Source organism: Lynx canadensis, chromosome B3 (assembly GCF_007474595.2).
Source record: "Lynx canadensis isolate LIC74 chromosome B3, mLynCan4.pri.v2, whole genome shotgun sequence".
NCBI classification, from domain to species: Eukaryota; Metazoa; Chordata; class Mammalia; order Carnivora; family Felidae; genus Lynx; species Lynx canadensis.
Genome location: NC_044308.2, coordinates 65,938,168 through 65,954,220, shown reverse-complemented (window position 1 = coordinate 65,954,220; position 16,053 = coordinate 65,938,168). Strand labels below are relative to the sequence as shown.

The 16,053-nt window shown below is 39.0% G+C and overlaps 1 protein-coding gene across 1 annotated transcript in view; it reads left to right on the top strand.

The window, feature by feature from the left end:
* CDIN1 (CDAN1 interacting nuclease 1) overlaps positions 1-16,053 on the top strand; it is a 214,337-nt gene that overhangs the window by 78,016 nt on the left and 120,268 nt on the right. The window contains exons 6-7 of the mRNA XM_030318553.1: positions 13,432-13,511; positions 13,867-13,916. Of these exons, the coding sequence (XP_030174413.1) occupies positions 13,432-13,511; positions 13,867-13,916 (130 nt within the window). The remainder of the gene's footprint in view (positions 1-13,431; positions 13,512-13,866; positions 13,917-16,053) is intronic.

The following is a 16,053-nucleotide window of genomic DNA, read 5'->3' as shown; positions in this document are numbered from 1 at the left end:
TCTGAATAGAAGCGCTGTCCCTGGCTGTAATTAGTCACATGGGCTTAGTTCCCAGGAAATGTTTCTTTCACTGTACTGAAAGTGTGTGAATTTTCATATTTTTTTAAGTTATCTTAAAATTTCCTCTCTGTTTCTCCATCTGCCCCCTCCTAAAATTTAAGAAATCTGAAGTTTAGTTTGTACTGTTCTCATTAGTTTAGGGGCCTGTCAGAAAAGTACACATGTTCATGCCCTGTGTACTCTCTCCCTTTCCATGAATCCTTCCAATCCTGGGCAACACTTTTAATGACTTAGAATTAACTGCCTTCTAATTATGCACCGAGGCAGACACCATGATGGGGTATGGGTCTTTGCCAGCAAATGGAAACACAAGAGATATAAATGAGCAGGCTACCAGAGGGAATTGTGAGAGAGGCTTCTCGAAGTCAGCTAGCAAAGCAGAGACTTACTGCTGCCTCACTGAATAAGGTAAACTTGGTCATACCAGCAGCCACTGTGGTATCACCTATAGAAGCATCCATTTTTCTTTCTTTTTATATATATTTGTGATCTTGTCAGGTTTTTGGCTACCCCAGGAAATTTTGGCAGGTCTTTGCTGCTATCAGCTTTCTCCCCTGACCTTGAGCTAGCCTTCTTTTCACCTGTGACTCAACTGTCAGTGTTACTTGATGTGCTGAGCTCCCATAAGCTAGGACCAGAGAACTCAGCTTCTTTTTGTGGACGTATATTTGTTCTATCTGGAACACTAAGTGTGTTGAAATTGTTTTTTAAAGTTTTTTCCATGTTTATTTATTTTTGAGAGACAGAGTGTGTGAGCAGGGGAGGGACAGAGAGAGAGGGAGACACAGAATCCAAAGCAGGATCCAGGCTCTGAGCTGTCAGCACAGAGCCCGATGCGGGGCTCGAACTCAGGAACTGTGAGATCATGACCTGAGCTGAAGTCGGACGCTTAACCAACTGAGCCACCCAGGCGCCCCTAAGTGTATTGAAATTGTAATGGCTAATATTTGAATTGGAGGGAGGCCTAAGAGGGAGGAGGAATACCATTGGAAAACTTGAGTTATTTGTGGAATTATGATGCATTAATCTAGAACATTTCCGGTTACTTTTGAAAACCATGAGGGAATAGTGCTGAAGAAGAACAGACTGGTAATTATGATCCCAACTGACTATGTTTATTTATATCACGGCTCCACCACTGACTGGGAGTGGGACTTTGGGAAATTATTTAAATTCCTCATGTCTTAATTTCTTCATTTCTAAGATGTGGATAGCCACCTTGGAGATATATTCTGAGCATTCAATGAATTAATACTTGTGCAGAGCTTAAAATGATTCCTAGCATACAGTATGCACTCAGTAAATGTTGGCTATTGTTCATTTTTAGAAGTGAAAACTTGCTGTCGGGTAGACTGAGTGACCCCCACCTTCCTGAATACTCGGCTGACTTTGTACAAATATTAAACTAGTGTTTCTGAAATTTTAGAAATTTGGGTACATTTACAGTTTTTCCATATCTGCATTGTACCACATGTACTATAATAAATATACTATATGTATTTGAAAATTTTTAAGTGTCATTTAATTCTATTTTAGAAAGGAAATTTATAATTCTACCTTAAATGATAAACTAGAATTTCTTGCCATACACAGAAAGTACTTATAAAAATAATCCATAACTGCTAAAGAAAAAAATGTTTTGTATGCTCAGAAAGTCATTTCACATGCCTATGCCAGCGTTAAGCACTCTCCTCTTTGAGAGACGTGGCATTAGATGTTGTCAACATTTAAGGACCCATTGTGTCCTATGTGTTTTTAGTCTAAACTTTCTGAAAGATATGTATGTGTGTGTGTGTATGTATTTATTTTTTTTTTGAGACCTACTCATCCATAATGAGAAAAGTTCAAATTAAGCCAAATCCATTGGACTAAAAATTACTGTAACAGTAGGGAATATAGGCAGGACTTGAATTTTGAGTAGTTCATTAGTAACTCATTCAGCAGTTTGTGGAGGAACTCTTTCGTGTAGAACAACTTTGAGATGATAACAGAAATATTTCTGCTGTTAAGCAGCTTGCTGAGCAACGTCACATAAACTGTTCCTTAGTCCTCCACATGAACCACGTGTTCTCAAATGGAGTGGTATCACTTTAACAGATATGCCATATACCTGTGGCGTTAAAATTTCAAGGGGGAAAATTAAGGAAAAAATGTCTAAAAAATCTCCTTCGGTGGGCTATAATGAAAGAAAAGGTTAAGCAGGATTTATGTAGACCAGACCAACATAGGACCACTGAAAGCCAAGCTTGAAATCTGAAACCTTCTACCTTCAGAACCAGTAATAAACTTGCAAAAATTATGTCTTATCTTCTTAGGGTGACCAGAGGTTGAACTTAATCCTCCATGAAAAAGCCCTCAGATACTTACAGATAACCTTAAGAAAATGCAACATCTTTTTTTCTATATCGTGCTGAACATCCCTTTTTCCTTAAGATTTTTAAAATTTTTAATGTTTTATTTATTTTTGAGTGAGAGAGCGTGAGCAGGGAAGGGACAGAGAGAGACAGCGAGACAGAGGATCCTAAGTGGGCTCTACACTGACAGCATCGAACCCGATCTGGGGCTTAAACTCATGAACCATGAAATTATGACCTGAGCCGTAGTCCAACGCTCAACCAACTGAGCCACCCAGGTGTCCCAGATTTTTTTTTTTTTTTTTAAGCGTGTCATGGTTTCAAGTCTTGGCATCTTGATCAATCTTCTGTCAACAGATGACAAAGTAATGTGTAATCAAATGCCAAATGATTGGGAGACGGTATGAATTCACTCCCCTATATGAGGTAGGGGAGAGCAAGTAGATTGGAAACAAGGGGGAATTTTGCTGCAAGAGGTGAGAATTGAACTGACTGAGGGAAAGATAAGAAAGAACATTCCAGATTTGGAGAGTAGAATTGGAGGTGGCTGAGTAGGAGGGGTGGAATTAAGTGTATTCCAGATGCTTAATAAATACTTGTTGAGTGTATGTTTATGGCATAAGAATTGATGGTGTGTAGTGGCCTGAAACAAGAATCTGATCAGTGTGTAGACTCATGTTTTAGAGACATCTTCCTCTTGGCCTTTACATAATAACTTCTTTGAAACATTTTGTTTTTTATGTTATTTTTTAATGTTCATTTATTTTTTGAGAGAGAGAGAGCATGCACACGAGCAAGGGAGGGGCAGAGAGAGAGAGAGAGAGAGAGAGAGAGAATTCCAAGTAGGCTTCATGCTGTCAGCGCAGAGCCCGAGGTGGGGCTCTGTCTCTCGAACTGTGAGGTCATGACCCAAGCCGAAATCAAGAGTCGGAGTCTTTACTGACTGAGCCACCCGGGCATCCCCATGATACCTTTTTTATTTGATGACTGTAGTTGAAGTTATTTCTTACATGATTATGTGCTAGTTAGCAAAATTTAATTTGCCCCTATAAGATTCCCTCATGTTAAAAGGTAGTGCTTATGTAGATTGTCAAATGGGATTAGACTGCTTTAGAGATCACTTTTGTGCGGCGAGAGAGCTAGTGGGCTGCCTGGAATTGTCCAGGGGAAATAGTTCCAACTGCAAGAGTAAGGAAGCTCCCGCAGGCCACAGGCAATATTCAAAATGTCCAGAAAAGACATTGGCAGGCCAGCTCCCATGGACATGTAACCTGGGACCTTTAAACCCGGATGGCCAAAGGCCTTGAGCCAGCGTTTAAAGAGATTAGATTGTAGCTGGTAGTTTAGGCTTAGCTGTTGTGAGCCCAGCCTCTGCAGGAGCCGCGTGAAAAGGCAAACTCTTGGTGCACTCTGGGAGCAGCTTCATTTCCCCACAAACTGTTTAACTGCAACGATTGTATTTTCTTGTTGGAGGGAGAACTAGGTCCTCACAGCACTGTCTGTCTGCACATCAGTTTCCTTCCACATGGCACGTCTCGTCTTTGTCGCAGTAGCAGCCATCTCTTACTTCATCCTTTTTCTCCTCCTGCTGGCTGCCAGCCAGTACACAGTCAGCCCCATGCTGGCTCACCTGTTGTGCTTCAACCTACTTGTGACCTTAGATCAGAGGCCCCAACGAGATATGGTCTGGTCTTGGTTTTACCTCAGGTGTAACCTAGTCAAAAGGCACTCTTTGCAGCGGGCAGGATTTCCGGGGACCTTCAGAGCATAGGGGATGTAGCTGCTTATTTGCCCCAGTTCCTTTCAGCAGTAGTTCACTGCTTATTTGAGCTTACACCAAGGAAAGGAAGAGTTATAAAGATGGGTATGATGTCAGTGACTTGGGGGAAAGTCTCTACGTGCTTGATTGCTGGTGCTTGAAGTAAGGGAAAAAAACCTCCTTATGTGGTGATAGACAAGATTTAAAATACAGCCGCTGTCCCCCACCCCCCGTCCATGGAGTGAGAGCACGGTGAGCTAATACACACAAATGTGTGAAGGACTTCTCCCAGGTTCTTTCACAAGGACAGATGGGATTCCACATTGTGCCCTGACTGCCACAGAGGGGCGTGGCAGGGGTGGCGTGTAAGAAGGGACAATCTGGCATTGTCCAATTTTGCCTGTTGGACAGAGTCACTTCTGACTATTTCTCCAAGGCTGCGGCAATCATATACTTGGTAAGAACAGCCCCCCGACTCTATACATATCTCATGAAGTCTTTCTTCTTTTACCTTCTTGACAGTAGAAGGTAATGAGTGACGTATGTATTGATAATGCACTGTTGAGAGGCAGAATGCATGCCGCGCCATGATCTAACTCAGCCAAAGCAATAGGATGACAGCTTCAGCTGCCCAAGTCTGAAGGAGCATGTTAAATGCGCTTCGTGTGTTATTTTATTTCATCTTTACAACAGCCCAGCAAAGTAAGCACCGGTGTTATACTCTTTTACAGACGAGGGAACTGAGGGTCACCGACATTAATTAACTTGCTGAGATGATAGAGCTAGTGGGTGGGAGAACCAGGCCAGTCTGCCTGATTGTAGGCTCAGCTAGTAACCCCTGTTCCATGCTGCCTCTCCATTTGAAAGTGTCAGACTGCACAGTTTTCCAAGTTCATCTTGCTTTTAGAAGGCACGTTTTTTTCCTTTTTTGAGGAAGATGTAAAGAAACCTGGTCTTGTGTGACATCTGAGGCTAGGTCACAAGGAACTGTAAGCTGCTGCCTGCTTCCCTGGGGTGCTTGCTCTTGGAACTCTTGTCAAGAGGAAGTTCAGGAAGACCTTAGGCCCACATGGAGAGGAATCGAGGCACCTCACTTGTAGTTCCGGCTGAGGTGGAAGTGAGCACAGATTTGCCAGACGTGTGAGTGAGTCGTGATCCAAGGGAACCCTCCAGCACCCGGATAATCCACTCCAAGCCATGTCACGCTAAGAGAAGCTATCTCCATTAAGCCAGCTTAAACTGCCAAATCATGAGCATGTTAAGAGCTTATTGTTTAAAGCCTCCCCCTCCAAAAACATGGGTTTATACTTGAGAGTTTGATGGAACCGATTCTCAAACCGCAGAAACGAGTTGTGAAGCTTGACGATTATCATGGTACTTCGGCCTGTGACATGGCAGCAGCCTTTGGAGGAGTCAGGGTAACAATTCACTTTCTAGCCACCAGTGACCCTCCTGCTGTTCTCTGGCCCAGCCAGACCCTCCACAGCAGAGCGGACTTTGGAGGTGACACAGGTGGCTCCGCTTTACAACCTACCCACTTATTGGCCACCTGCCCTTCTCTCTGTTGTTTGTGGCTCCAATTTGTCAAGAGGATCTTCTCTTTATATATTTGAATAACTTTTAACTCCACAGAAATTAACAAGGAAACAGGCTTTCCCTGGAATTTACTAAGAAGTTTCTAAAAATTTCAGCAACATAGCAGAAGGAGCTTTTTGTTGATGGGCCATATTTCCATAACAAAGACATAAATGATTGGAGAAAGAAACAAACAAAAATCTTTTAAAATACAAAACCAAGTTCAAACAAAAGGAATTCAATCTCTAGTTGTAAGGAATGAAGAGAGAATGTATATTCAGATTGGTAAACTGGGGCTCTCACTTTGTAGGGCCACTTTGTAGAGTTGTTAGCTTTAGAAAAGGACAGGAGGGGTTGGGGCTGAGATTTTAATTCCCCAGAGGGAAAGATGCACAACCATGAGCTGGAAGTGAGCCTCCACAGACAGCCCAAACCATGGGGAAAGGACTAGGGAAATTCCACTTGCCTGGAGAAAATGATGAGGAAGCTTGCCTCCTATATATGGTCTTGAGTTGTGGGGCATTTGTAGAGAGAAACTAGAAATAGGTCAGCACCATTTGTGGGTTTGAGTTTAAACCTGGGCTCTTGTTTATAGTACAGGAAGCCCAAGTTCAGAAATCAGTAAGAAAACTGGTCTCTGCAAAAGTAAACATGAAACTACTCTGTCATGGTTATTTCCACAGTGCAGGTCAAACAATTCTTGCTGAAATTAAGTTCATACTAACAATTTACAAACCAAGTGAGGAGAACACTACTAATGTTATGTTATGTTATGTTATGATATGTTATGTTATGTTATGTTATGTTATGTTATGTAACGTTACGTTACATAGAAGATAGGTAGGTAGGGAGGCAGATAGAGAAATTGCATACCATGAACTGGAGATAAGAAAATCTATAAGATGACATTTTAAAACCAAAAAAATTATATAAGCTGATCAAATAAATTAAAAACTAACTAGATAATGGAAAGAATAGAAATTAATGTGAAAAAAGAGCAGATAGATTTGGAAAAAAACAACAGTAAAATTTGGAAATGATACTGTGAAGTGAAAACCTCATTAGATGAGTGAAGTGTTAGATTAGAAAAAAGATTAGAAGAAAATTAGAAGAATTAGAATAAAAGTTAGTGAATTTTAGGATGGCTCTAAGGAAAGCATCTTTAGTATATAACAAAAGAGATGAATAGAAAAGAAGTAACACTTTATAGGAGTAGGAAACATAGGAGACAGTAATAAGGCCTTCTGATAGATGTCTAATATAAGAGTTCCAGAAGGAGAGAATAGAAGCCCAGGTTATAATGGCTCAAAATTTTCAAACTGGTTAAGGGTATATATGCATAAGTTCATCAAACAGCTAATTCCAAGCAAACTTAAATTAAAAGAGCCATATCCAGGCACACAGTGATGAAACTGTTGAATATCAAAGAAAAATTTAGAAGGAGCCAGAGATAAAAGACAAATTAATTCTATGGGGATTATTATTAACTGACAGGAGAGTTCTTATCAATAACAAATGTCAAGAGAGTGAACTCATATCTTCAAAGGGTTGAAATAAAATGACTCTTAGTTTATAATTCTATACCCAGCTATATTATCATTCAAAAGTGAGAAATAAGTTATTTTCAGGCAAAACAAGACTAAGAGATTTTACTATTCATTGGTCCCATCTGAAAGAATGAATACATAGGTGCTTTAGTAGCAAAGATATTGAATATAAAAGCAGAGAGCTGAATTCAGAAAGCAATACTGAAAGAGGAAATGGGCAAATGTTCATAAATCTAAGTAAGTATCAAACATGTAAAAAAAATAGAGACCATTAGAGTACTCAAGAACAGAACCAGTTATGTGTGGTATATGTATATATGTATATGGAGAGAGAGAGATTTATTATAAAGAATAGGCTGATGTGATAATAGAGGCTGAAAAGTCCCAAGTGCTACAGTAGGTAAGCTGGAGACCCAGTAGAGCCAATGGTTTAGTTCCAGTCCAAAGGCCTACAGGTTTGAGATCCAGGAGCAGCCAGCATTTTAGTTTGAGTCCAGAGGAAAATACTGATGTCCCGGATTGAAGGCAATCAGTCAGAAAAAACTTATCTTCTATATTCTGGTCAGGCCTTCAACTGATTGGATGAAACCCATCCATCTTGGTGAGGGCAATGTGCTTTACTCCAATTCAAATGTGAATTGTGAATCTCATCCAGAAACACTATCACAGACACATCCAGAATAACGCTTGGTCAAACATCTAGGCACCCTGTCTGTGGCCCAGTCAAGTTGGCATAAAATTAGCCATCACAAAAACTAAGAACTTAATGTTTACCAACAAGGTGGTTAGATAAAAACAATAGACACAATAACATGCAGGCTTATGGGGAAGGGGGACTTCCTGATTGGAGTGAGTGCATTCTAAATTCCTTACATAGCTGACCATTGAGCAACATGAGTTTGAACAGCATGGGTCCATTTATATGCTGATTTTTTAAAATAAATACAGTGTAGTACTGTAAATATGCTTTCACTTCCTTATGATCTTATTAACATTTTCTTTTCTCTAGCTTTATTGTAAGAATATAGTATGTAATACATATAACATACAAAATGTGCTAATCGACTATGTTATCAGTTAAGCTTCCTATCAACAGTAGGCTATTAGTAGTTAAGTTTTGGGCAGTCAGACGTTATATATGGGACTGCTAACCACACAGGGGGTTGGTGCCCCTAACCCCCATATGATTAAGGGTCAACTGTACTCAGAATTACAAAAGAGCTATGATTAGATTAGATATGGGTCTGTTTAAAATTAATGAAAAAATAAGAATATAGAACATTTAAATAATACAATGAAAAATCTTGGCCTACTAGACAAAACTGAACCCTGTATCTGAGAATTAGGAACTTTATTCTTTTTTAAGATCTGTAAAATATTTATAAAAATTGATTGCAAATGAAAACACCAAAGGAAGTCAAACGGATACTCCCAAATGAATATAAGCATCACATACTTTGACCAATATGGTCAAATTAGAAATTTGGAATAAATATTTAAATAGTTTATAGATCAAAGATAAAATCATAATGGAAGCTATAAAATATTTATAAATAAATAAGAAGAACACTTGGAGCATGTAGTTAAAGCAGAATCTAGAGGGAAAATTATAGCCTTAAAAAGTATATGTTAAAATAAAAGATTAAAATTTTATATAACAAAGATAGTAAGTCTGTAAAAGAATAATACAATGAACTCAAAGTGGAAAGCCAGAAATAATGAGGACAAAAGGATGAATTAAATGAAATTGGAAGGAATGAAGCAGTAGAGAGAATCAATGAAACCAAAATTTAGTTTCTTAAAAATACGAGAAAAATGAACTGACCTCTAGCAAGACTGATAAATAAAAAAGTTTACACAAATTAGACTATCTAAGGTAAATTTAATTGAAGATCCAGACATTAAGTCAGAGTGGTGGGTGCACGGATGTTTGTTGTTTTTGGCTCTTGAAATATTTCACAGAAAGCAGGAGTGCCTGGGTGGCCCAGTCACTTAAGCCTCCAACCCTTGGTTTCAGTTTGGGTCATAATCTCCCAGTTCTGTGGGTTCGAGTTCTGCATTGGGCTCTGCACTGGCAGCAAAGAGCCTGCTTGGGATTATCTCTCTCCCTCTCTTCTCTGCCCCTCCACTACACGTGCTGTCTCAGTCTCTCTCAAGTTAAACAAACTTAAAAAAAAAAAAATATTACACAGAAAGCAGATCATAATCTTCAGCATTATGCCTTAGTCTAGACATTGCCTATTGCCTGTCTTCTGTAGCATGCTTTAACAGGTACCAGTTCTCTCCTATCCTTGTGCATGTAGCCCCAAGTGACTCATGCATCCCTGCCTTATACGTGGTTGGTAGAAAGTTGAAATTCTAGCAATCGATTGAAGCAGTGACAGGGGTGAACTGTAAAATCAACAGATGAATGCATCTAGGAAAGGTTATGGAGAACCTAAGCCTCCTGTCTACATATGGTCAAAAAAGATGGATGCAACGTGGGCTTAGGTAGTAGCTGGCCCAGGGACAGCTTGTATGAAAGGCCCTGGCTTCCTTGAGCCCTTCTTATTCTTAGCCATCCCAGGATTGTCCAACTGCCTTTCCTTACCTGTTTGATACTGCTCATCCCTCTGGCGGTTCTTAGCTTCAGCGTATGTGTGTAAAAGTAAGTTTGCACTCTCTGGCTTGGATCTGAGACACAGGTATACTTTTATGAGGCTTAAGTGCTAAAATCTGCAAATGGGGGCCAAGCATATCCTGGGTCTGTGGCCAAGGCCTTGACTCCCTATTTATTATCACTTTCTGTCTTGCTCTAAAAAATAGGAAAAGGAAAAGACATTTTACTGAGTTTAAAATGAATGTGGATTCAATACATAGTTTTTAGTATTCAATTTAACATGATTGACTTGTTCTCGCAGCCTGGGTGGCTTAGTTGGTTAAGTGCCCGACTTCGGCTCTGGTCACGATCTCGCGGTCCGTGAGTTCGAGCCCCGCGTCGGGCTCTGTGCTGATGGCTCAGAGCCTGGAGCCTGTTTCAGATTCTGTGTCTCCCTCTCTCTCTGACTGTGCCCGGTTCATGCTCTGTCTCTCTCTGTATCAAAAATAAATAAGTGTTAAAAAAAAATTTTAAAAATAAAATAAAAAAAGAACTTATTGGCTATGATTCTTAGTTCTGATAAGCACTATTCAAAAAATTTATATTGCGAAGAAAATTACGTCATTAGTTTCTTTTTTCTATAATATTTACTTTTCTTCTCTCACAAAATAAGTGACTTCATCTTCTTATGTCCTACAGTATTTTCCCTCCTCTATTTAAGAAAAAAAAATTTTAACATTTATTTATTTTTGAGAGAGAGACAGAGAGTGAGAGTGGGGGAGGGGCAGAGAGAGAGGGAGACACAGAATCCGAGGCAGCTGTCAGCTCTGAGCTGTCAGCACAGAGCCTGACATGGGGCTCAAACTCATGAACTGTGAGATCATGACCTGAGCTGAAGTCGGATGCACAACTGACTGAGCCACCCAGGTGCCCCTTCTCTCCTCTATTTAAAAAAGAGCCTTTGATCTATGGTTTGCCTTGAGTTATCATACAGTTTGATATGCAGTCAGTAATTTTCCAAAGGATAGAACTTTTGATCATGTTATCTGGCCATTTATAGATTGATAATCTTTTCCTTATATGGTGTAAGAACAGTAGAACATCTTAGTTATAACCAAGTACATGTGGGGAAGGTGCTCTTGTTTCTTGGAGACATGGTATGGCATCATGGGTACCTTAAAAAAATGTGTCTGTCATTACTGTCTGGTAACTGAGGGGCCAACCAGAGAGAGAACCCTCAGAGAAGGTCACCAAATGCTTGAGCAACTGCTTTGGTCCCCTCCAGCTGGCCAGGCCTTAGAATTAAGTTGGGAAAATCGAGTGAAGTTAGCAGGTGCATTACTATCTATTTAACACTGTTTTTGCAATAATCTATTCTTTTACAATGACAAGATTGGCTGTTTCATTTACCCAGTATTTGTACCACATAGCCATGGTCATTTTTTTTTTTTTTAATTTTTTTTTTTTCAACGTTTATTTATTTTTGGGACAGAGAGAGACAGAGCATGAACGGGGGAGGGGCAGAGAGAGAGGGAGACACAGAATCGGAAACAGGCTCCAGGCTCTGAGCAGTCAGCACAGAGCCCGACGCGGGGCTCGAACTCACGGACCGCGAGATCGTGACCTGGCTGAAGTCGGATGCTTAACCGACTGCGCCACCCAGGCGCCCCAACCATGGTAATTTTTTACAGAGATAATAAAGTCTAACTTAAGCTTATGTGAAGCAAATGCCTAACTTTGATTTGGTTCTTTTTTTTTTTTTTTAATTTTTTTTTAGCGTTTATTTATATTTGAGAGAGAGAGAGAGTATGAGAAGGGGAGTTGCAGAGAGAGGGAGACACAGAATCCAAAGCAGGCTCCAGGCTCTGAGCTATGAGCACAGAGCCCGACATGGGGCTCGAACCACGAACTGTGAGAACACGACCTGAGCCGAAGTCCAATGCTTAACCGACTGAGCCACCCAGGTGCCCCTGATTCGGTTCTTGCTGTCACTTAAATTTGACAACATCAACAAGGCAGCCGTTGTTGCTTTTTTTCTCCAGAGACACACGAGAAAGGTTGAAGGTGGTCCGCTTAGATAATATTGTCATTTTCTGCAGAAGACCGTGAGCCTGAGAGGTTCCGTGTTCCACAACTTTGCCCAGGCTGAAGAGCTAGTTGTAGAGATAGGGCTGGCTAGTATTACTCTGGTGATGATGCTCTTTTTAGGATTCCAGATATGGCTTCTACACTTGCAGTTACAAACACATGTTTACAAATGGCTAAGTATGTAAACGTTGTTATAAGTGTGCAGAATAGGAAATAATTAAACAATAGGAAATAGTTTTTTAAAAGCATATTGCATGTTTTTCTTTGTGGACTCAGTGCTGTGCTTAAGTGAAAAAGATGTAATTTCCTTATTTCTTTACACAGTATTTACTAACATTTATCATATCTGTCAGTGTTCTTATGGTATTGAACTTGATAAAGAACATAGTAATCTAAAAAAAAAAAAAAAAACTAAAATCATCTCCGTGTGATTGATGTTGATCTGTGGTCTGCGTTCATTCTATTAACTAGAGAATTATCCAATATGCATTTTAGTTTGTGTTTGTGTGGATAGACCCTAAGCCGTTTTGCTGGATGTTTGGGAATCATCCCATTGGAGGACTTGGAAGGATTGATTCCTAGGCAGCACTTGACCTAGTTTTAATTTAGAGGCTTGCCTTCTTCCCTTGCAGAGGAAGAGGAGTTCTGGTTATCTTGGCTTCCACATGCCTACAGAAAACCGCAGGGCCAGAATCTCTTGCCTCCATTTGCTAAGGGTATGATCTGATAGAGCATTCTTCGTTAGATGCCTCCCCTAGCCTTTCTTCTGTAGTAGTTCCTGGGGTAAGGTCAATTTAATTTACACTTGGATATGAGGAGGCATATTCTGGGATAAAAATTCATATATATATATATATATATATATATATATATATATTTTTTTTTTTTTTTTTTTTTTTTTTTTTTTTTCTTCCTTAAGTTTCCTTCAGTTGTTAGTCAGTTTTACCTACTTTTCTCATCTGGGACCCGGACATAATATTTTGTGGCAATTGATGAGAATTATTTTAGAAAGGTTTAGAATTCAGAGATGCTTTCGTGGCTAAAAGTTGTTTTTATTGACATCATTGAAATCTGACCTGCCTTCACTAAGTTCTCCATGTACATCTGCTTAGTTAGAAAATACTTAACCTGCAAAAGGTAAATATTTCTTCTCTGATTGTTCATGTTGTGTTTTTTCTCCAAGCGGGCTTTTCCAGAGCTAATTGATCTGCAAGGAGACATATGCTTTAGGTCTGTACTTGTTAATTTACCTTGGAAAAATTAGGTCATCTTCAAATCTGGCAGTGTGGCTTATAAACGTGGCAAAATGGTCTAATTAAAAGCTTCCCTTCGATTAAAAAAAAAGGAAAAAATTATTAGTATCAGTAATGTTTTCATTTGCATAGTTTGTGTGTATATAGGTACATGTCAGTCCTCATGCTGCATTAGAACTATGTTGACTGTTAACAGTTCATCTCTTTTCTCCTACAGCCTCCAAGTCTGTTATAAATAGTATGCTACGGGACCCTTCTCAGATTCCAGATGGAGTTCTAGCAAATCAGGTCTATCAGGTATTAATCACAGCTGTCTATTTTCAGTGGCAGTGCTATCTGCCTAGCGGAGTAAAGGATTTTAAACCTCATTTAATTACTGTCATCATAAACTATCACTGAGGTCAGGGTGCACCATAAATGGCAATGCAATATTTGCGAGAAGAGCATTTCACTTTTTAATAGCTTGCTTTTATAGTGAATAAAAAGCATGCAATTTTTGTTTTCTGTGATTAAATCTTAACAGCCTTTTGATAGCTGGGTTTTTTTATTTTATTTTATTTTTTTAAGGAAAATAATGACTGCTTTTAGGATACTAGTTAACGGTAACCCTTTTCATAGTCACCCCAGACCCCCTTCTGTGTTTTATCCACAGTGCATTGTGAACGACTGCTGTTATGGACCACTGGTAGACTGCATCAAACAGTATCCTTTCCCATAAAATTTTAGGTGCACAATTGACGAGCTCAGACTCAGTGGAGGAGATGTGTCTAGCTTTAACCTGACATAAAGTTCTGCTTCACAAAACACATTTCATACCCTTCTACTTTACATTCAATCAACTGGAGGGTCACTGCAGACCATCCTTTTCTACAGCTTAAGGAAAATCAGATGGGCCACGGGAGGCTGTCAGTTCAGCAGTTGTACATTCACACGTTATCTCAAACTGCTTCGTTTTCAGGGAGTTTAAAGGGACAGAATCATGAAGCACGTGGCCTACTGTCTGGGAATGTCTCTCACCAATCCAGTGAACATTGAAAAAAGAGAGAACGAAATTCCATACAAAATGAGCCAAATTCAGTTGAGTTCCCTAGAATAAATGTGGAGCCTGGAGTTAAAGGAGGAAGTGATTAAAATGCCACGGAGGCCATCGCTTTTGAAAGGGCAGTAGATTCTTGTTGCTTAAACGCTGATTACAGCCCAGGCTGCCATTTGGATCCCTAATAAACAGTTTGAGAGAAACCAAGCTAATTTTTCCCTCTGGACTGATTTAAGGCTATAAAAACAGGTGTCCAGTCACTCTTCATTAGAGACAAGAGATTACTAAAGAGTTAATACTTTCTTCTTGAAACGGGATTTGAGCAAACATTCACTACTTCATGAAGTAGGACGTTATCCACCAATACCTTTAGCAGTACTGTGGCAATGCTGAGAATTTTGATACCCCTTGGTGGAAAAATGCTATTTAAAGAGTAAACAACTAGTAATTTTTTAAATGAAAATCCTATTCCACCTGAGTCCATGTGTCTCACATTTCTTAATACTGTAAAAGGCCTTCCTAGTATAGGTTTTGTGAGTATGGGTAGCACTATGACTATTTGAGACTCAGTGTGACTAATCAGGAAGCTTTGTGTTGAAAGTCCTGGGTGTGTGCGTGTGCGTGTGTATGTGTGTGTGTGTGTGTTAATATCCCGTCTTGTTTCACAAAGTCTTAGACTCCGTAAAATTTTTGTAAAGAAACTCATTTTCTTTATAAAGTTAACCTTTGAAAAACAATCTTTTAACAGAGCCCTCTTGTAAGAATATTCACTACCTAAATTATAGTCCTTTATATATTTATTCTTCAAGTGTGTCCCCCCCACCACCAATGTAGTTTAAATTAATAAAATCACAGCCCTGTCATAAGCTTGCCTTTTTATTAGACCAAAGTGAAACTATACTTCTATTTTCAGTATAAAATTAATGATAGCATTAGAAATTGTAGGAGTGCCAACCTCATGTTGCTACAGTGATAAAGTTTAGCACATTTGTATAACAACTAACACCATCTCAGAGTATCTGGGGCGGAATTACATGTTAATTTTAAAGCACATAAAATAGTTAAAAATCAATTTAAAGTTAAGGTTTTAAAAGCATAATGTCTTTTGAAGGATTGCATATTGATTTTAAATATAACTATCTAATTATATATGCATGGACTAAGTATGAAGTCAACTGCTTTGTAAATGCCAGGAGGCTATTTTTCAGTAATAGTTGAGATGCTTACGGGAAACTAGATTGCTGTATTGCTGGCTAAGAAAATGGCTTGTGAGGTTATTTACAAGTTTTGCCCCATGGTCACTGCCATACATCAATAATAGGTATTATTATAGACAAAGTCTAAGTGTTTTCTGCTTATAGAGCATTATAAATTCTGTTCAGAGTATTTTCTTTACATTTTTGCCATCATTCACTTTTCCTTTTTTGGCTGTGTTATTGCCAATAGAATTTAATGTAGTACAAGGTTTCAATTGATAAAGATAATGATGTATGTCTATAAATTGCATTCACTGACTAGATTATAATTTTGCAGTTCCATTATGCCTATTGCCAGTAAAATTACTGTTTTTATAAGCTTTGTTTTCTAGATTTTGTGTTTTTTATATGTTTATATCAAGAAAAGCATAATCAAGAAGCATGTCTTTGCAAAATTTCAAATCGGTGATTGCTTTCACCACACAAAATAAAACAAGCTGGGAAATTTATAGACAACTGATTTTATTTTTGCACCGAGGTAGTAGCAGTTTCGTATAATGTAAATATGCTTGCATAGATGTTTCCTAGATGGGTCCACAGAAATTAC